Source organism: Brachycentrus maculatus, unplaced genomic scaffold, assembly GCF_059751285.1.
Source record: "Brachycentrus maculatus isolate JH-2025_06_01 unplaced genomic scaffold, ASM5975128v1 h1tg000005l, whole genome shotgun sequence".
In the NCBI taxonomy this organism is placed as follows: domain Eukaryota; kingdom Metazoa; phylum Arthropoda; class Insecta; order Trichoptera; family Brachycentridae; genus Brachycentrus; species Brachycentrus maculatus.
The window spans coordinates 2,012,988-2,035,856 of record NW_028280760.1 but is presented as its reverse complement, the minus strand read 5'-3'; the positions used below and the strand labels follow the sequence as shown (position 1 = coordinate 2,035,856).

Here is a 22,869-nt window from a genome sequence, read left to right as displayed (position 1 = left end):
TATATATTACAGTTAAAGACTTAAATTGAAGTATGTTTCAATAATTTAGAAATCATAGCAGCATACAAAAAAAGTGATGGTTTTCTACTTCAAAAAATATCTCAAGGTAAAATATCTTCAAAAATATTACTACATTTGTGAAATATCTGAAAGAGGGATGGAAGGGAGGAAAAGGGGAAAGATCAAAGCTCAAAAAGTCAAAGAAAATTTATATGAAACGAGGGACACACCACGATATCAGTGTCGACTGACAATGTTAGGCATGACAATATCTAGTTGACCATATTCACCAAATACTCATATTCATCAAATATATTCATTAATTTATTAATACTTCATGAACAGAAAAGAAATAAGTATATTAGCGAGCTTATTGCTAAAAAGCAATGTCTTCCAACCAACCAAAAACAGACTAGTGACTAATATTTTCAAAACGTTTGATACTATATATATATTTCGCAGTCTTACAGGACAAAGTGACCAAGTGCATTTTATTACAAAAACGTGATCATTGACTATTTGATATCTTACTAGCTTAATATTGCCCTGATAAAAATCCCAATGGATTTTAAACTTTGAAGCATAATATATTGACTTGATAAAAATGACTAACTGCATTGATGTTTATTTTCTTGCCAAGCAAAAGTGACTTAAATGGCGCTCCTGAACATTTTACGTTTTGGTAGTTGGTCACTTTCTCCCGTACGACTACGATTTATGTATGTGTATATATTTAATACATAAATTAAATTTAGTTCTACAAATATAACAAACAAACCAATAAATATTTATATCTTTGTACTGTACATATAATATTTGTTTGTAAATTCTTTCAGACTCTTTAAAATATTCACGGATCAGGCATCTCATCGTACATTTTCAAACCCTTTCACATGATACAATTTTGCGATTATGTTTTTCTACTATTGTGTGCTAAGTGTTGCGGTGTGGTCCCCAGGAGGACGACAGCCCGCGGCTGGTGGCGGGCATGATGCGCCCGCAGCCGCCCTTCTCGTACCTCGCGTCCGGCGGGCACGTCATGTACCTGCCGCGCTACGACAGCGGGCGGGGGCTGCTCTCGCTGCCGGCGCGCAAGGACGAGCCCCCCGAGCCCAGGAGCGACGGCGAGCTGGACGCGCGCGAGGACAAGCCCGAGCCCTTCGTGGACGGCCGGATGATGAGGTGAGAGAGACGCTGAACCCAAACTAACTAACTGGCCATTAGGTGTGGGTAGAGAGAAGAGAACGCCACATCGATCCGTCTATTGCAAACAATCTTCGCATCTTCCGCATTCATGCATGTCCTCATATATTTTTAAACCGTATCCGCTCTTTAAGTGAAGCATATGGAGTCCACAAACTGTCTCCAGGCTTTTCTGTCGGCTGCCAGCTCCTTTGCATCCTCCCAAGTCAGATCCGCGTCCCGAAATTCTGACGAGAACTACCGACGAATTGTCTCCTCATATATACAAGCCGATTTTCCGACTCCCGACATGACCACTTTCAAGTATTTGAAATACTTAATAGTACCAAATATTCTTCGGTCTTCCTCTGTTTATAATTTTTTTAATTTGTTTTACTATCCTTTCTCTACTCGTTATGGATGTGCGACAAAACGTTATATGATGCATCATCGATAGTTAATTAGGGAAATAGCAGAAGCTAGTTTTCAAGTAGGATAGTAATGATAGAAAATAAGGTACGTATAAAAAATACAAAAAAAGTGAGTGGATCAAAAACCAAAGTTATTTCATTTCTCCAAATAATATATTACAATGATCCACTAAGTTCGTGCTTTAAATATTTTTTAAAAAAAAGTCCCGGGAATCGAACCTACGACCCCAGTTTCGTAGTCGAACGTCTATCCAACTGCGCCACGGCGCCTGTCATAACATGACAATTGTTATAAAGTGGTAAAGTGGCTACCCAAAATGATACTTGTATACTTAAAAATAGTGTATACTTATGTAGGTATTCATTTTTCTTTACAAAGCGATCGTTGCAATTATCACGTTTTAGTACTCACTACCGCTTATATTAATTTTTTACCACTGGATAAATGTCAATATTATTTAATGTCACGATATTTAAACAGCTATTTTTCTCAAAAAACATTGTTATTTTAAATTCTTACGTCATTACTTACTAACGTACACACCTCTTCTTATACATTATAGGCCAGGGATGGCTACTGATACTTGCGCAAAAATGTAAACAACTTGAAGAAGAACATACTTTGAACGTGTGCTGTTGAATTTATTCTTTAGAAACGTCATGGTATCGCTACGGGCGATTATTATGAAGTGATTTTTTAAGGCATTAAGTTTTAACTTGAAAAAATAGCTAAAAGTCAGGTTACGTTATAATTCCGATACATTTGGTTACCGATGATGTAATATGTCACCGCCAAATAATAAATTTATCGGTATACACTGTCAAATTATTTTTTTTATTCGGATAGATCAATTATTTCGAGAAATAAAAATACTTTGTATTCTGATCCACTCACATTTTTATTTTTCCAACTAGTTTCGGCAACAACCTGTTGCCCTCTTCAGGGTTACATTTATAACTAAATATAATAGATCACACTGAATTAAGTCAAAATGCGTTATCTCAAGCGAACGTGTAGAAAAACCACGTTTTATAGATGTTCGAATGGTGATATAAAGCAAAAATGCAAGGCTGACATAAGTATTATCGTTAAATTAATAAAAGTGTGTTGAGATGGCTTGGGCATTTGAATCGAATGAGTGAAGAAAGAATAGTAAAACAAATTTATGAGGTGAATGTTGGTGGTACTAAAGGCAGAGGAACATCGAGGAAAACTTGGCATGATCGAGTATTTTAAATACTTTGGTGTGATTCGGTCAGGAGTCGGAATAATCGGCGTGTATGTGTGGGGATTCCACGAAAGTGGAAGCTGCAAAGATTGTATGCAAAAACAGATTGGTATGGCGTTCTATTCTCTCTGCCTTCACCTGCGGGGAAACGCCGTGATGGTTAGTTAATTATTTATACTTATGATCAGATTGCATTGAAATTTATTTAATGATTGGCACATTAAGACCCAGATCTCATGCTTTCAAATCAGAATGCGCAGATCCGCGCTCAGGGCTCGACGTGTCCTTACGCTCGATATTTCTAAAGAATGTGTATTGGATATTACGTTTTTTTTTTAAAGAATATATGTAGAAGAATTTATTTTTACTATTTTTTTCAATTCCTTAACTATTAATAAATCTTATATATCGTATAATAAATCGAAAAAAAAAATCTATGTTAAAACGGTATTTTTATAAACAAAATCATTTACGTTAAATGTTATCTGGATTTAGAGAAAATTAAATTGCTACTTAACGATTACTTAGCCTTAAGTGAATTAAGAAGTGACGTTGTGAGTAGTTTACCTGCCACTCCCGCGATGTATGAGACATAACGTGTTTTATTGAATATTTATCTATATTTTATTTAAATATCTCCCAGTCGTTTTTACCGTAAATATGTTCTCCTGACCCTTATCCGCACCCAATGGTGCATATAGTATGACGAAAATCGTAAATATAGCTATATGTTACATCTTGATAAGTCGGTCAATGCTCAATGGTCAACGTAGATTTCCTTAATAAACGTATTTAAAAAATCATTTTGAATGTAATTTTAATTAAAACATTTCTTAGATTTATCGGCAAATGTTAAATCAATGTTTTTTTTTCAGCCGCAGTAAGTCCAGCGGTGAGATCATCCTTTCACAGCGAAGTGCACCGGTGAGTTCTATTTTTTATTCTTTCTAAAGTTTGTTGAGTATTTTTTTCACATTTCTAAGTGGTTTACAAGCTAGTTTTACAAGTATTTACTTATCAGTTGCCGAAATCGCACTTGACAAAATAACAATTTCCTTTTAGTACACCACGAGGACCGTGATGAAGTGGTTGACACTGACGTCACATACACACACACACACACACACACACACACACACACACACACACACACACACACACATATGCACACACACACACACACACACACACACACACACACACACACACACACACACGCACACACGCATACACGCACACACGCATACACGCACACATTATTTCCAATTGTATCTGGTCTTTATTTTTTTTCTCAATTTATTTATAACGGGCTGTACCCGGCCACGCATTGATGTGCACTTTAAAACAACCAGAATATTAAAAATCTATGACACAACAAATATATAAAATTTTAAATGACAGCAGCTAGCTTTCAAGAAGCATGCTGTCTATTTCATTCGGGTTATTTTTTCTTCACGGCGCAAGAAGAAATCGAGGTGTACCTACTTTACATATTTACAATCTATCTGCAAATATATTTTCAGTCGTAAGTAGTAGTACCTACTTACGACTGAAAATATATTTGCAGATAGATTGAAAATCTTAAAACTATTTTATGTACAAAATATTATATGTTCGTCTAAAGTTATTCGTTGGGTGTTATCTTTATAATGCGGGTTTCAAGAATATTGCCTAATGCCGTCGGCAGTTCGCTCGCAGCAAACGATTCATCAGCTTTTCATAAATCTCAATAGAGAACCGAAGCAAATATTTGGGCTGAAAATTGTCTGTTAGCGTAACCACTTTGCATTACAAAACTGCGAACTTACGAAACTTGCGTAACTTGCGTTTCTCCAACTTTTCCCTATTCGCACTTTCATCGCACTTACATATTACAACTTATGGTACTCTTCTCTTATTGACGATTACCTAATATGGTTTTTGTCAACTCTTAATTTATTTGTATATCGTTGCGAAATTTGACGAACACAAAAACCATCAGTAAATTAAAGGTGTTTGCAAATGACACATATAGGATAGTATAACATCAGTCTATATTGATAACTTAATTTTATTTCGTGTAAATTAGTACAAAAAATTATATATCCAAATAATATTGTGTATACGAATTTTTTTTAAAATTATAATTATACTACATTCGATTATATTGTAACATTTTTTAATATCGAAAGAAAATATGTATTCATTTCCAAATATCGGTAGTGTAATGGCAAAGGGGTATATCTGTCAAATTTTTCATTTTCTAAGTTTGTTTCACAAAATATCTAAAATAGTGTATTTTATAATGTGTCAAAAGGATATAGCTGTAGTTGCAATACTTATTTAGTTTTATTAAGACGTGTACATATAAAAATACATAAAAAAAATAAGTTATTTAATTTCTCATGTTTGTTTTTGCTCTCCTGTAAAATTTGGTCTGAGACAGTTATACCCCTTTGCCTTTACACTACCGATATGTACTAGATTGAATGCTTCTCAAATTTATTAAATTATTTATAATTTAGTTTGGCGATCAGAAACAAAAAGGATTGTTACCATCGGTAAATAAAAGTTTTAACTTTAATGTATGGTTTTAGCAAAAAAAAAGGTTACAAAATCCATATTTTAAATACTTCGGATACAAGGGATGGAAGAATAGTTATTTCGACCCTCTACTGGTATCAAGAAGCTGAAGTAATAGTTGAAGATGATGTGACAAGGACATCGACATTTGTCGTGGAATTACGCAAGCATATGTTAACGTATATTTAGATTATATATTCAAAGAGGCACTTGAAGAAGCAACAAATATTTTAATTATAAATGGCATATAATCAATAACATTCATTTTACCGATAACCCTGTTATTCTAAATGTCAAAAGAGAGTTTATAAAAAAATGAATAAAATTGACATTAACTGTATCTCAGACTAAATAAGCGATAATCTGAAAAACTACACAACTGCCGTTTGCAAACAAAATGCAACACCAAGCAATTCCAATAAAACTACAAATATTTGGGAACCAAGTATTTCAACAACCTCTCTAAATATATAAAAATGGAAGATGCCTTAAATATATGTTCATTGGAAAAAAATACTTTTATATCATTTATTAAGTACCATCAACAGATATTGAGTGTAAGTCGCTCCCCAAGCACAAGAGCTTGGTTTTTTTGGAGGGGCACAGTGTAAATAGTATAAAATATGTTAAAAATAGAAATATACTAAATATACTAAACGAATTCAGTTGAAATATTTTTAATAACTATATTACATAAATAAATCATTATTAAAAAAATAATCATGAAAAACATTATTTTGCTTTAACTATACTAACTTTAAAATACATTTAAGTTTGAGAGACTGTGAGTCTGGGTGTATCTCCATACCGAATGGTACATCTTCAGTCCGAACAATGCGGTCACCAGTGTGGTACAGTACTACGTACTATCGCTACTGCCATCCTTGAACCTTATTCACAGTAACGTCCAATGAGATCCATACACAATACTCGTACACACGCGCTCGCCTATGATAAATACCGTTTTTTGTTTTCTAATAAACATGCCAAAAACAGGGCTGGCAAATAATACAATATATTAATGTGTGTTGTTTACATTATATTGGAATATATTGACGCAAGTTTGCTAAAATTTACTTGGTTAAAAAAAAGTACTTGGAATATGAGTTGAAATCATTTTCCATGTCGCCTAATAAATAGGTGAGAAAAGAATTGTGACCTATGGTCATAGGGTAAAGCTACATATTTAGTTCATAAACTTCTCATTATATGGCATTTTCATCTGTCAGTTCTGACTGAGATACAAATGTGATTGTTATTACTGAATGTAAATCAGCTACTGTCAGGTCGTAAAACCTGTAAATGTCCCGACTAATATTATCTTTGTGTTAAATAATTATTCATATCTGTTGAGGTAACTTGTAACTTATCCAAATAATGATACTTTTTCACTAGTAGGTACGATTTTCAAAGGGTCGAAGATTATTTTTTTAAGCTTGAAATTTATACTATATTTTTATTTGTATTCCATGTAATTTATGTGTGCAGGTTATAATCCTTTATAAGCTCCGCTGACTAATTTTACTAATTAAGTATTTTAAAGGTATCAAGGATGTGAAATGTGATTTTATATTTTATTCAACGATGAAAATTAAATTTGCCATAATATTCCGCAAGAAGATTAATGCTTTGAATGAGGCTATTAAAATATTTTTGAAATAAATTAGTTTCTAAAATAGCCAGATATTAGCAAACACGAGACTTTTAAAATGTATTTTTCACACGCTTCTATTATACTAAAATCGATTGTATTCTTACTTAACCCGCGATTTAACGCATAACAACAGCTATGATCGCGCAAAGCGTAAATTTCCCAATTTCGCAGCGAACTCTTTAGGATCTCACAACAAGAGGCGCATACTAATTCCGAGCGCTATTAATTACGGGCGAGATGGCTCTCACAATTGAAACTTTCGTTTTCGCAAATGAGCGAGCAGTTCAGCGATCAACAAAGAGCGCTGTAATTAAGAGCTTGCGTAATACGTGTAATTCAACTCGCGTTTGGCAGCCCTGGCGCGGACGTAAAAGGAAAATGGCGTCATTGGTTTTAGCCTAGCCTGAAGAGCGGCCGTCGAGTGTTGTGCATTCTCACTTGTTGCGAAGCCTCCGCGGCTTCCAGTCCGTCCAGTCGTACCTCGCCTTCAACTTTGCCCCTCGACAAGCTAGTATCGTCAAAATATTTACCATATACCAGACGTGCAGTAAATCATTCAATTACTTTACTACCACGTATTTCTATTGCTCCTTTGAAAAAGTATAGTTCGATCGTCGTTTGTGATTTCGAGACAAGATTTTCAACGAATTTTCACATGTAATATAACTTGATATTTATATTTATTTTATTTAAGTTCTATTTTTATTTATTTTCTTAAAATTACATTCAACGTTTGTATATAGCTTCATTAAAAATAATATATATATATATATATATATATATATATATATATATATATATATATATATATATATATATATATATATATATATATATATATATATATATATATATATATATATATGTACATAAAGCTATAAATTTAATATATTTTTAGTAAGAAAGCTTAATTGACTGCGTGGGACTCAGTTTTGATTGTGATTTTTAAAAAATTGAAGTAAAAATATTTATGTTTTCTTTTGTTTTATTATTGTTTTATGTATTTTAAATCAAACACAATTTTTAAAGTAGACTAAAAAAAACTGTGTTTGATTTAAAATACATAAATTAAAATGGAGTTTCACAAATTAAACACCAAATCAATAAAATAATTAATATTTTTGTTTGGTACACGAATATACTTTAAAAACATTTTTATTCTTATATAAACATAAAAATGTACACTTTATAATATGTTCACAAGCCTTATTTAAAAGCCCTTATGGTTACCAAAAATAGGAATCAAGTTGTGGCAGAGTGGGCTAGAAACTCTAACTCGCGCGACACTAACTACGGGATCACAGCTCAAAAATATTTCATATTATTGAATCGTTAACATGGTTGCTAAATGTATTTTTTTGCACCTGTATCAATATCAATATTGTGTTTAGATATATCAAGGTTCGTATTTATTCAAACGTTGCAATAGCATTGACCATATCACCTTCAATGATAACCTCAATGCACATCGTCCTAAAAAAATGAGCTCGTATTACAATGAATACAAACAACTTCAACTCAAAACGCGACTTTTTAAGACGAGTAAAATTTGACTAATGAATTAAATTTGTTTCCAGTCGAAGCCGCGTACTAAGGGCAAGAGGTTCACGTTCCAGAGCACAGTGAGGCAAATAGAACGAAGGAGGCTGGCCGAGAAGCTGTCCAGGGAGGCCGAGTCCAAGGAGAGGCAGCGACTATCCGAGCTGGAGGCCATGAGGAGGTAAGGAGCAGGACTACAATATATTAACACCTGTGTCACACCTCACGCATCCTCAGTTAGATTGGTTTACCATATACTCGTATACCGACTATATTTTGTACCTCATACTAATTTTCCTTTGCCAAATAAAAAAAATTTCCACACTCAATCAATTTATACTATGTACAATTCACTTAAGAAAAAAAATAATAACTTGTTTTCAATGGCCCATATGTACAACAATAGCTCATATACATAGGTAACAAATACCTTTTATGTAAGATTTTGATTGATTTTTCATTAGATTAAAAATATCATTTTTTGCAACCTGATATATAAATTTGTCCGCCTACTTCGTTTGTCTATCGTACTGGACAGTTAAATAGGTGATTTTTCACCATATTTATTTAATATCACCCTTAGTACAACACTGATCAACTTACCTTCGTGTATTTAACGCTCAAGACAACACCGCATCGATACGATGGGTTCACAGAAAGTCTCAGAAGAACAGAATATACATTAATATAACATAATGTATACATTATATAAATAAATATTTAGCATCGTTAATAGTGTATATATACGAGTACATGTACATAAAACAGTACCGCAGAATTTTGAAAAATATTTATTAAATTTTGGTAAGCAGTTATTTTGAAGGACATTTTTTTCTTACACATGATGGATAACCAAAAAATATGTATAATTAAACAAAAATGATATTTAATGAAGGTGAATGATACTTTGTTGACATATGTAATTATTATATTTGATAATCAACAACACAATAAATCTATGATATTATCAATGCTTCAAAATGTATATCTGAAACCATGATATTATGTACTTTGAGTCTCTCGCTCCATCGCAAATGTAAAAAAAAATATGATTGGCAAAATAAAATAAAAACTGCATATTTTAACATTTTTGGAAATCTTCGAACACAAGCAATAAATCAAATTTAAAGGCGGCTGGTGACTCACGTGTTAATTACGAATTTACTCGTACCAAACATACATCATCTTAAATTACATTTTTCATCGACGTTTTAGAATAAATACTTCTTTGATTAAGTATATAAATATGTTTTTAGTAAAATTTCTCGCGGCAACAGATAATGCAGATCTGTTTTAATTTATTCATTATATTATCATATTGATTTAACTAGTGGAAAGAAACAACTTTCAAATTTTGCAAAGGTAATCACGCCAAAACTTATATTTAGAGATGTTCGGGTGTTTTGTTTTGTTTTATTATATATTTATTAAAAATATTACTTGAATAGAGAATTTATAGTAAAACTCTTTATTTAGTGGGATGATCTGAAAAAAATCTATTACTTATTGATTTATCATTGTCATTGATGTGACGATTTTAAATATAAAAATTAAACACTTTTATGTTACCCTTTTTTGAGTTTAACAATGTGAACACGACATGTTTCGGGAACATCTGTAGTTCTAAAAACTAGTCGTTTGCGTATTAATAAACTCAAAAAATGGTATTTTCCAAATGTTTTATATTAAAATTTAAAGTGGATTTCTACATTTATACGAATATATGTATTTACAAAGAATAGTTTAGATACGATGTTTCGAATAACCAACTGGAAATTTTAAAAAAGGTATTCTTGTGATCTGAAAAAATTAAAAGCCTTACATTATTGCAGTACGATTGTACTTTTTTCATATAAAATTAAACGCGCAAGTTTATTCGTTCTGCGCAAAGAAGTCAAAATTAAATACACCGAACATTTATACGAGAGCCAGGCAACACAGATAATTTGTTCTCCCTGAATATAGAGCCAGTTTACCATTGGTAATGCCTGTTACAAGAGAGATCAGAATATTCATACTTTGATTACTCCTCTTTCCCTTGAACTCCTTACCTGATAATTTACGTTATGCCATCATTGTTTTTATCAATCTACAATATCATAAAAATACAGTATTTAAATTATTGAATCATCTACTCTGCACTCCTTATATTATTTTTTCTTCCCCGTTTAATTCGAACTTTCTTGATTTTGTTATGTCCATTTGTTTAAACGAACGTAAACATTGTTTACCTTCGACATGTAAATTAATGAGCAACTTTACAGATTAATATAAGTTAACTGACACACTGTGGGATCATTTAGTAACACATTTCTCACGACTCGTCCTTGGTTCAAAATAAGCGCATTTGAAATGAAAACCGTTTGTACTAAACACTCCATTAGATATGTGTATCAAAGTTTACTCACGATTGGAAATTCTTTCTTAAATTAAATAAATAAATATTTTGCAAACTGGATAAAATCATGCTCTCTACTCTAAATAAACGGAAAAAATAATTGTATTTTAGTATTCGACATGTGTATTCAACGTAGATTGTTTAAAAAGTTTGATTTTTTTTACATTACAATTACAAGTCAAATTAATACGGTGTTAAATGATGCGAAATGCATCGAAACACGTGTCACAGTAGATTTTAAGAAATTGTGGTATTTACCAAATAAAACTTAAATTCAAAATGGATAGATATTATATATGAATATAAATTACTGTTCTTAACATAAATTATGTTTTTAAGTATCACATTACCTATAAATACCACAAAACATATTGAGCCAAAATATTTATAAGTAGGTTTTAAATGAATTTTCGTATCAAGTGTTTTCCACTTATGTTATTTCTGATTTTCAGCAACCGCCTAACAATGAATTGATAAAATGCATCCCTATTAACGATCCATAGAACCAAATAAATTTAGTCTAGTAATATATCGCTTACTCCTTTCATTTATCAAAAATCGCCAATTTTCAGTTGAGCATGTTTTCGGAATGCCCAGAAAATGTACTATATCCCAGCAAAAGTGGCATATTTTTAACTTAATATCTACCCGCTATAGGGCAGAAAGTGTTGTTTTTGCATTTTGATGAAAAGGTATTGTTTAGTTATTTTTATAAATATACTAAATATTTTTCAAATGGAGAAAAACCATTCATGTTTTACATAAAAAGTCTGTTGCATAGTAAAAAGTTCAATAAGTGGCTTGATATGTATTTTTAATAAATTATAGTATATTTTTAAACTTTAAAAACGATTTCCTGAAAAATCAAGTTTTTTTAATTGTGACGTTGTTGAAAGGAGTGAGCAATATGTGTAAAATATCTACATCGGGCTATTAGACGAGGTTACATTTTTGCTCTAGAGCTTTTCCATTTAACAAAGCCTAAGCCAAAGGCCATTATTCGAACGCCACAAAATATCAAAACCGATGGATTAATAAAACGTGTCTAATAAATTAATATGTTTTTTTTTCTAATTGAATTCGTAACAAAAGCGGGAGATATTGCGCGGTCAAATTAAATTGGTAACTAATAATCACGCTCAACCTTGAACCTCATCAATACAATAATATTTGTTGCTAAGATTCGTGCTCGGTATCGTATTATTTAATATTTTACTTTTGAACCGTTTATTTTATAACATTACATAACCGGTTATTTATACTCGGGATCACCATAATCATAAATATGGGTGTATTTTACAACAAAAAAATCATGAATTATTTCTAACTACGAAAAACCGACTAAAATGCGTAACCTGTTGTTTTTTGACATCTCAACAAAGATGAAGAGTATGAAAGTTTTGGCATTTACAGGGCTTACGACCTGTTATCGGCTGGTTAAGAAAAAAAATGTTTACCAGATATTTTGTGTAAATCATACTACATCAAATCATTTTTCGAAACTTACACAAGTCATGTCTTTAAAAGTATTTATTGGATTATAAAATTTAAAATGTCCATTTCTAAAATATAAAAAAAATACAAATAGACTACAAGCCAACGCTTAATTTCAATATCAAGATTAAGACAAATATAAAAAAAGCTTCCGACCACTGTCTCCCTTATATAGCGTAAGTAACTCTAATTATCAGCAAATTTATCTTATTTGCCGTTGGGGCCGTAGTTTACATTTTTTTTTAAATTATTAATGGGGCATTGACTTTGTAGAATAACATGATAATTTAAATATAAAAATAAAACACTTCTACAAAACCACTTCTTCAGTTTATGAATATAAATACGAATAGACGAGAACTACAGGTGCTCTCATCAACAGTTTGTATTTTCGCCTGTTGATGAGAATATATTTATAAAGTTCTCGAAACTAGTCGTAGTTAATTTATTTATATATTAAAAACATTATTTTTACTGTAATATTTACGATTTTATCCTAGACAGGAGTGTGAAGCGTGAAATTGATCGTCATGATTTATATTTAATAACGGAAAAAAATAATTATGTATATATTTACCAACCCGCATTACGAAAAGTACGCCTCAAAAGTTGCCTCAAAACACGAACTGGCTAAGAAAACATTTTTATTTCTAATAAGCATTAAAACGCGTAATCTAGATTGTTTTTTTTCTGACACGTGTTTAAACACGCAAACCTACTGAAATAATGAAATTTTCCGCCCTACTGAAAGCCGCCTTCCGTTCTACATACGTTTGTAGTTCCTCGAACCTCTTCACCGACGCTGTCACGAACTGAATACGAAAGAAGAAAAAAAACAACGCTGTAAAAGAAATTTCCGCTTTATATAAAATCATATCCAAGTATAGTCTCAGAGTCATCGTGGGTCGTTTAGCTGATGTATGCATGTGTAAAAAAAGTCGATGTAATCGCTTTCGAAGTGATATTTCAAGGCCCGAGTCGCGGTATTATATTAACGTGTTTTATGGTGCCCGCGTTTGAAATTTGTTATGGTATCATGCGGTGCGTTATGTTGCGGTAGTTTTACTTCGGTCTTTAAGTTTACTCGGAAAACTTTTCAATTCGCAAAGCACATTAGGAAAGTAAGAGAAAATGAGCGTCTTACAAAGTATGGCTTTGCTATTTTACAGTTAAGTGTGGGTAGGTACTACCATCAGCTAGAGTTGTGACTAATGTGTAATTGTTCCGATAACCGATTAAACCTGAAGGCTGAAAAAGTGTGAAATAAAGGTTCATTTGGTACATAAATTATAAAAATATGTTTGTATTGCCCATTAAAAAAATCATTTTACCTAAATATTTCAATCTAGTTTTTAAGATATAGTATAGAAACCAATTAATTTTTCAGATTTAAACCTTCTTTATAAAATAACTTAAACGCTTTAAAATTATTTACTTGTACAAGTTAACCCGTATTTCAACCGTAATATCTAAAATAATATCCAAGTAAGGAAAGGTGATGTAAGGAATGAATGCACTAAGCATTATCGATAAAATAAAATAAACTCTCTGGATGATCGCAGATAATCAGCAGTTGTGATTTTGTTTTATAAATTTATCGACTCCCACAATGACTAACCGTAATTGCTGGAACGTACATGCTTTAGAGTTCCTAGTTGAACCACCAGGGCAACTGACACCTTAGCGTTTCCCGCTAGTAGAACAAACTCTAAACAAACTTCCTTTAGTTATCGTTCATAAAATGAATTAACGACGAATATGGGATTTTGATATGTTCAAATCGACATTATCAGTTGACATTGATTTCGTGGTATGTCCCTCGTTTCGTACAACTTGTCTTTGAATTGAGCTTTGATCTTTCCCCTTTTCCCTTTCCTCCCTCCTGTCCCTCTTCCAGGTATTTTTACAAATGTGGAATTTCGTAATTGTAACATTACAAGTACCAGTTTTATAATACTCGTATAGATGTATGACTTAATGTTACTGTTCTATTAAATTCACAAATAAAAAAATAAATAAAAGAATATAAAAATGGTTATTCTCTGCAAATAATTATAGTGGAAACAGAAAAATTCCGCAAGTTGAAATTAGCATCTCTGGCGATATAACTGCATATAACTTTATGAATATCGGTAAATTGTTTAAAAAACCATCGAAGCGTCGCGGAAAGCCGCGCGACCTTGTGAACCATCATAATAAGGTCACTGTAATAACATATTATACTGGTGCCCGCGCGCCTTCATACCTTCCTGCCTCCCTGCCTTCCTGCCTTCCTGCCCGACACATTCTCATGCACCTCCTCCGAGTTACGTTACACATCCGCTATCATTAATACAACCGTCATGTACACACGAATTTCAACAATTATTCCTACTAGACTTGCAATAAAACCTACTTAAATAGTAAGTACCTCACTTTACTTTAATTTTATATGGGAGTTTTCGGTTATTTTAACATTTTTTTATTGAAATATTATATTGTTCTTAGGCGGCGATTCGATAATCAATAATAGGACGAGATAGAAAGTGAAATTCCAAGAACGCGTCACGTTTATTAGGCACATTTCGTTACGTGAGAGTGACGGAAGATATAACGTAGAGAGAAGGAGAAAGAGAGCTAACTATACCATATATTCCAACACTTCAAGAGTAGAGCAAAAGAGAGCAATGTATACACAGTAATACGAAGTGATAGAATAAGATAGTGGCGCTGTAGAAGTACACGACAGACGCTATATATGAACAATGAGGTGTCACGCATTTTGTATTATAATTTTTATTATTATGTTTTCTGATAATTAAAGAAGTTTCACTTCTTAAATTATCATATGTACAGTGTTGTAGGCGCATTATTTTTTTTAATAAATAAACAGTGAGAAAAACACTTTTTTTTCATGCTTATGGTAGACTTTATTATGCTCAGTTTCGCTATTCGCTATTCGCATAACTAACTCCCTCGTATTGATGCGCTTAAATGTCATTTCTTACTCTAATTATAATATACTTGCAATGCGCATAATGACGGCAATTTAAAATAAAACAAGTGTAACATAAGTATTACTTTACGGTGTTTCGTTTAGTTTTACCTCAAAACGATGAGGCAATTAGTTGTAAAGAGAAACCGACTACCGCGGACGACGCATATGTTCCCAACGTACTACGTGATACGGTACAATATATAAAGTAACAACCACATTGTGTTGTGTATTCATACATTTTGCATTTGTTGCGCAAAATGTGTTCCGTTATTAGCCGAGGAATTGTTTGGAAATTATTATAAGTAGCCGTGCGTCCATCGGCCATGCTACAATTCCTCGCCTCGGTGTCGGAAAATACGTTATAACACATTCACAACATTTTGAATGTGTCCAAATAACTGTTCACAAATCTGGAGTATCTCCAATTATGAGTTATTTTTAATTTAATTTTTTTGACATTTTACCATTTTTTTAATTTATTAAACCAGCCTATGACGGCCGTAAGTCCCGTAAATGCCCAGAATTCCATATTCTTCTTCGTCTATGTTGAGATGTCAAAAAAAGAAGAGTTGAGATATCAAAATATAAAAATCACCCGTAAGTGGATAAAACCTAATTTTATGAACAAGTATTTGGATAGTCAAAATTTTGTGAACAAAAATAACTGGTCTAATTATAAGCTACATAAAAAATCATGTTTTCAGGCATTTTCCAATATGTAAATATAATCTGGGATTCGTATCATGCATACAAATAAAAGGGTCTCTGCTAGATGGCTGTTGTGAATTCGTATGTACTGTGTCCTGAAAATGATCTATATATATCTAGGAGTTCCGGAAATTTGAGTAGTGTGGTTGTCAATCATGGGTAGAATGGTGAATGTTGTACGCGTGTAAAGTCATCACTTAACCAGCCTATGACATGTCACAAGCTTTGTAAATACCCAGACTTCCATATTCTTTTTAATCTATGCTGAGATATCAAAGTGTACATTATAACATTTTCAGTGAATCGATTTTCTCGGGTTTGAAAACAATGCTCCGTGGTTTTCATTAAAATGTTATCGGTCTTCCTAACCAGAATGAAGCAGGGATCCGTAGAAGGCTCGCGCATCCTCTTACGAATCCATATGTGACTCGGCATCAGATTACAGTCGACTGTGATCATTAAAATCTGAATATGATTAATCTTTGATTCCTTGTTTTTAAGTACCTACATACGTACATACATGACATGGTACACTGTATACTCGTGAGCACTTTGGACGCTAAAACTTATCGTTGATGTAGTGCTACTTACACACTTATGTCTTTAGTCGATTTTTTATTACTATTATTTATTGATTTGTGTCCTCTGTTCCATAACGATGTAACGGATGACCAGTTTAACGAAAAGTTCTTATTTAAAGTATTGAATGGGTGTTAATAATTGAGTATTGACCTGATTTTAAAGTAATGTTTACATCATATTATTTATGAAATATAAACAATAATTAAAAAAAATGCCTGACCTAGTATGAGAAATACTCTAGTTAGTTCTATATTTATTTGGTTGCCGGTGGAGGTAAGAGGGCAAAGAAAAATATGGAACAAATGCAAAATAAAGGTCATGGGTAAATGATCAAGAATTAATATTGTAAAAAAAAAATTCTTGTAAATTATGTTAAAAAATATATATTTTTTAATATTATGTAAAAAAAATCTCCTTGATCACCGACAATATACATAAGGTTGTTCTCTCTGAAAAAAATCGTATGTGAATTTATAAATGAATGTATATACTCGTATATATGTATACCTAAATATGTTCTCATAAAAATTTCAAGCAACGTTTTCTTCAAAGATGACGTTTAGTTTTGTTGAACGAAATTTTTAAATCCAAGTATGTAAGTAACACCTCTAGAGTATGCGCCCTTTTAAGTCGAACAATAATTGACAATTATTTTTCGTATTTTTTAACATATTTTTCTTTCCAGAGTTGAGGAGGAGTTCCAGAGGAAGAGAGCCAGAGAGAAGGCATCCATCAGGCAACAGCTGAGGCTCGTCAGTCTGGACGAGTCCTGCTCCAGCCTGCCCTCGTCGTGGGGGGGACAGGTGAGCCTTTCTGCCAAATCAATCATACACATCGTACCAGCAGCCATAGGGATTCTCGGACGAACGTGTGGCAAAACGCTGTTTGATACATCGCTCACTCCTTTCAAGAATGTCATAAATCAAAAAACTTGATTTGTCAGGAGAAAGTTTAAAAATATAACACAATGTATTAAAAATAAATATCAAGCCACTTTTTTAACTTTTTACTGTTCAACGGATCTTTTCAGGTAAAACCTGAAGGTTTTTTCTCCATTTGAAAGATATTTAGTATATTAAAAAAAAATTAAACAATACATTTTTTTCAAAATGTAAAAATAACATTTTCTGCCCTGTAGCGGGTAAATATTAAGTTAAAAATATGCCTCTTTTTCTTTGATATAGTACATTTTCTGGTCATTCCGTAAACATGCACAACTGAAAATTGAAGATTTTTGATCTATGACGTTCTTGAAAGTAGTGAGCGACATTTTCGAATGGTGATATAAAGAAGGAATCTAACCCTGAGATAAGCATTATAGATCAAATCAAGAACGGTGTGTTGAGATGGTTTGGATTTGTGAACCGAATAATTGAAGAAAGGAGAGTTCAACTACTTTACAAGGCGAATGCAGTTGGTAATGGAAGAGAAAAAGAGGAAAGACGGAGGAAAACGTCGCATGATCAAGTATTTCAAGTACTTAAAAGCGGTTAGGTCGGTTAGTCGGAATAACCGGCAGGTGTGTATGAAAAGGTGTATGAATGTTAAAGAGGCGAAGATTGTGTGCAAAGATAGATTAGTGTGGCGTTCTATTCTCTCTGCCTACCCCTGCGGGAAGTGTTAGTGATAGTGATTGTAATAGTATTATATTTTATTGCGAAAATGCCTTTCTAAAATTTTTACAAAATTTTCCGCGCGTTGATATATTTTCTAGGGATTTCGAAAACGGGCTGGATGAATAGATGAATACTAATAACCATTCACCGCGCACAATGTCCGCCATACAAAGGTACTCGGCGGGCCGGTACACTGTACGCTGTACACCCGTCAGCTCCGAGCGAAAGTGGGATTATTATTGCCATGTCAATCATATCTCGCATTCATATGACACGCAAGACGTTCACTGTGTCAACCGTCTTTGTGTGGAAAGATTTCACCATTTCGAGATCCGAATCTTTACGGGCATGTGCACATTGCTGACAATTATTACATTTTGTATGGAGTCATGTAAATCCAACCGAATCTAGTCTAAATTTTAGTCGCATTTCAAGTAATATGATTCTTCTTCTTTGACCCCTATCGGCAGCCAGATGGTGCATAAGGCACTGGATCGGGTAGACGCAGTTATGACTTACATTGATTATACCATATTCCGCTGATGTATGCATGGTGCATTCAAATGTTGTAATTTTAATGCATTTACGTACATTTTTTTAAATAAGTTTATTTTATAAATATTACAGACAAATATACAGGATTTACATTTAACGTTTATATTTTGTTTTAAACGACAGTTTTATAAAATTATTAGGTAAGAGGAAACATGCAATCAGACCTTGTTTTTACGTTGTTTTTTAAAAAAATACTTTTATGAAATGAAAATAAAAGTAATTGCCAGGGCTCTAGCTAGCGGTTGCATAACTGCACTCGTACCAACTTGTGTAACGTATTTTAGTTCTTAAAATAGCACTTTAAATTTGATAGTACAAATACGATGTATTTTTTTAAAATTATGGATAAATAAAATCGATAATTTTTAAATGAATACTTTTAAAAATTTCATGAATAAATTTTTGTTATATTTATTATAATATAAGCACTTTTATTATAGTTTATAAATTTCTTTTAATTATCATATTCTTCTTGCAGCCATTATTGAAACATAAAATAAAATTTCACGCAGGGAAAACCTTTGTGGGATTTTTTGTGACGATGTTATGGTGTATTTTATATGTGTTACATACACCTATTTATTTTTAATGCAAGAAGAAATCCTAGAGCAAAAAAAACTGTTTTTTTATAGAAATTACATATTATAAGAACAAAACATTTTAAATTTGAAAATTAAAACAGTTATTTACTAGCTCTGTTTGATATTTCTAAATACCGCGTGACCTTTGGCTAGTAGACGCGAGTACATGCCACCCTTCGCCCATTCATAAGGCCGAGAGCTTGTTCCATTGACCTATATATTTTACCGCTAGTTAAACAGTTGTGCTTTGTATATTAACGGAGTCCAGAATGTTGACGTATTCGCTATGCCAATATTGCAACGAGAAGCCAGAACAATCGCTCTCTTGTCATGGTACGGTGGTCCCGCAGCAGGGAGCCACGATATCGCGGTTGGATTCACGCAATAAAAACATTTACAAAACGCACCTCCATTATACGTTATTGTACTACTACCATAAACGCATAAAGTATAAAAGAAAACTCATCTAATGAAAAATCAGCGATACCCACTGCTTATGATTAAATCAAACAATTGAGAAATTTTTATTAATGTTTTACTTAGTAAATACCACTTTTTCTTAAAATCTACTGTGACACGTGTTTCGATGCATTCCGCATCATTTTCAAATACCGTATGGTGTTTGAAAATGATGCGGAATGCATCGAAACACGTGTCACAGTAGATTTTAAAAAATATAGTGATATTCACTAAGTAAAACATTAATTAAAAATGGACATATTTTATCACAAAGTGACTGCCGAATCAATTAAAATGAAGATGTATCTAAAATGAAAATAAAAAGGTTCTTATTTTTCTTCAATCGACAATTCATCAAGTAATGTTTGAAAATTTTAAAACTAATTTAATGTTCTCTTATCGTCTTAATAAACTATATTTACAATATTTCCATGTAAATGTTTGTGTGTTTAAGTATAAGGAGATCGTGAATGTAGGAGGGGTGTATGTATAAGGAGATCATGAATGTAAAAAAGGCAAAGATTGTTTGCAAATACCGATTGGTGTGGGATTCTATTCTCTCTGCCTACCCTGTGGGGAAGCAGCACGATGGTTAATTAGTTACTAAGTTGAAAATGTCCGAACCACAACGAGGACAATTTTACATTGATTTTTTTACGTCTCTAAAATAGTGTTTACTTTCCACCCCTGAAGGGGGAACAGCTTGTGTCTTATTTTTAACAACGAGCTGCTGAAATCTATAAAAACATTATTTAATTTACATATTGGTATAAAGTGTATCATTAGAACGCAAATATTTGTATTTACAAAAAGATACAAACAATATTTTTAAATAATCAAACATATCGATAACTGTTACTTTTTCTTCAGGGCCGTTCGGAGCCCGAGGGGGCCGTGTCTCCCTCGCCGCCCCCTGCCAGCAGGACCTCGGGGGGGAGTGGCAGCGGGGGCGGGGGCGGCGGCAGGAGGATCTCCCCCTCCCCCAAGGGGGGCGCCACGCCCTCCCCAAGGATAGGGGGCTCCCGGGTGGTCAACAAAACCACCAATGAATACAGGTAAGATAAACCTCTGAAAATTTTCACAATATTTTTTTTTTCCTTTTGAGAAACTGAATAATTCAATGTTATGGGTGTCTCAACTTGATATGAGAACTTTTCTTATTTAGCCTTCTTGGAAATAGGGGTCTTTCGTATCCTACCATTTATTCGGTTTGTTACTGTTTGCAGCCAATTTCTACCCGTTGGGCCATTTTTTTAGGTTTTTCGATGCCTCTTTTATTCTTCCAAGGTCTGCATCTCCAAATTTTTGGGTCCATCCTGTCTTGCAGCATGTCCCATCTATTACGACTTGAGTTTTTTCCGCTATTTTGGTTTTCTTCCTGATTTTTTCATTTCTTACTATATCCCTCAGGCTTAAACCAAGCATGGATCTTTCCATGGACCGATGTTTGCATTTGAGCTTCATTGCGTTTCTTTTGATTCACCGGCAGTATGCAGAATTGATCCGTCGTTTTCTATAAAAGAAGATAGCTATTGATATTATGTCATCCGTAGGGTGAATAATCCGGTGTAAATAATGGTAGATTTACTGAATAATTTATGTAATATTTGGCATTATAAATTTGAAGGTCACATATCGATATTTTAAAATATGTTGACGTACTTATTTTTAATCTTTGTAAATAAACAAGACAAATTTATTACGTTAATATGTTTTCTTGCGCCTATAATACTTGTTAGCAACCGTATTTGCAGCTCGTTATATTTTATCGCACTTTTAATTAAATGGCATTAAATTTATAAATTTATGACACAAATGACAGCTTATTTTTCTTGTCGTTAAATTAAATTGGTCGTTAAAGAGGTAAACAAATATATAAATTTAAAAAAGAGAAAAATAGGTTTAAAAAATCACAAAAGTCCTGTTTTACAACATTCTCATTCACGAAACCCCCTTTAAACTCCCAAAAAAAAAAAAATATCTTTTTTGTCGATAGATGCCATTAATCGTCTAATGGACAGTGATTTTTATGAACACAATCTTGTCGGGGCATCTCCCCTTGCGTTGGCACAGCTAATTATATGACCTGAGGTGCGTTTCCCTTCCTGACAGACAGCCCCGCGAGTACAAGGACTACCGGCGCGCGCCCTCCACGCCCGTGCTGCCCCCCGCCGTGCACCCGCCCGCCTGCTACAACATGCCCCGCGCCACCCCCGCCAGGGGGCAGATAGGTAAAAACATCCCCCACTAATCTTACTCTACTAATATCGAATCACACCCCTATCTTTACACTAATAATAACTCAATAAATCTGGCGGTTTTAAGTATAATATTAACCTTAGATTACGGGACATTCGTAATATTTACGACGGACATCTAATCTATGTGATTCACCAAGCCACAATTTTTTTAAAGGAATAATCCGCAAAGCCTTACTTTTAGAGGATTGTCTGCTTCAAATTTAAACTTTTCTGCTTCAGATTAAAACTTGTCTGTTTTGAACGTAAATGATGCATTGGCAACTAGCGTATCTAGTTTTTTTACATAAGTTCTTTCTATAGGAGTTTTTCTTTTCGTCGTACATTTTACGATTTTTCCGTATTAATGTATATTGAAACAAGTAATATAGGGTAAATATATGCTCACAACATTTTGGGTGTGTCCAAATCCTTGTTAACAAATCTGGGTTTCTCCACTTGGGAGTTATTTTTACATTTTGACATCTTAACGTAGATGAAGAAGTTAATGGAAGTCTGGGTATATACCCAGACTTCCATATAACCACATTTTTCACCTCGATTTATAGTTGATTTCTATTTAGATCGAAATGATTTTTTGAGTTGTTATATTGTAAAACTGGGGTGTGAAATATAACACACATTTAAATAAACTATTCATTATT

General features: G+C 32.9%; 1 protein-coding gene across 5 annotated transcripts in view; it reads left to right on the top strand.

The window, feature by feature from the left end:
• LOC148313829 (uncharacterized) overlaps positions 1 to 22,869 on the top strand; it is a 143,644-nt gene that overhangs the window by 114,986 nt on the left and 5,789 nt on the right. For all 5 annotated transcript variants that reach the window (XM_088257019.1, XM_088257027.1, XM_088257035.1 and 2 more), the window contains 6 exons: positions 959 to 1,182; positions 3,718 to 3,766; positions 8,636 to 8,778; positions 17,442 to 17,559; positions 20,838 to 21,022; positions 22,080 to 22,198. In XM_088257019.1, the coding sequence (XP_088113145.1) occupies positions 959 to 1,182; positions 3,718 to 3,766; positions 8,636 to 8,778; positions 17,442 to 17,559; positions 20,838 to 21,022; positions 22,080 to 22,198 (838 nt within the window). The remainder of the gene's footprint in view (positions 1 to 958; positions 1,183 to 3,717; positions 3,767 to 8,635; positions 8,779 to 17,441; positions 17,560 to 20,837; positions 21,023 to 22,079; positions 22,199 to 22,869) is intronic.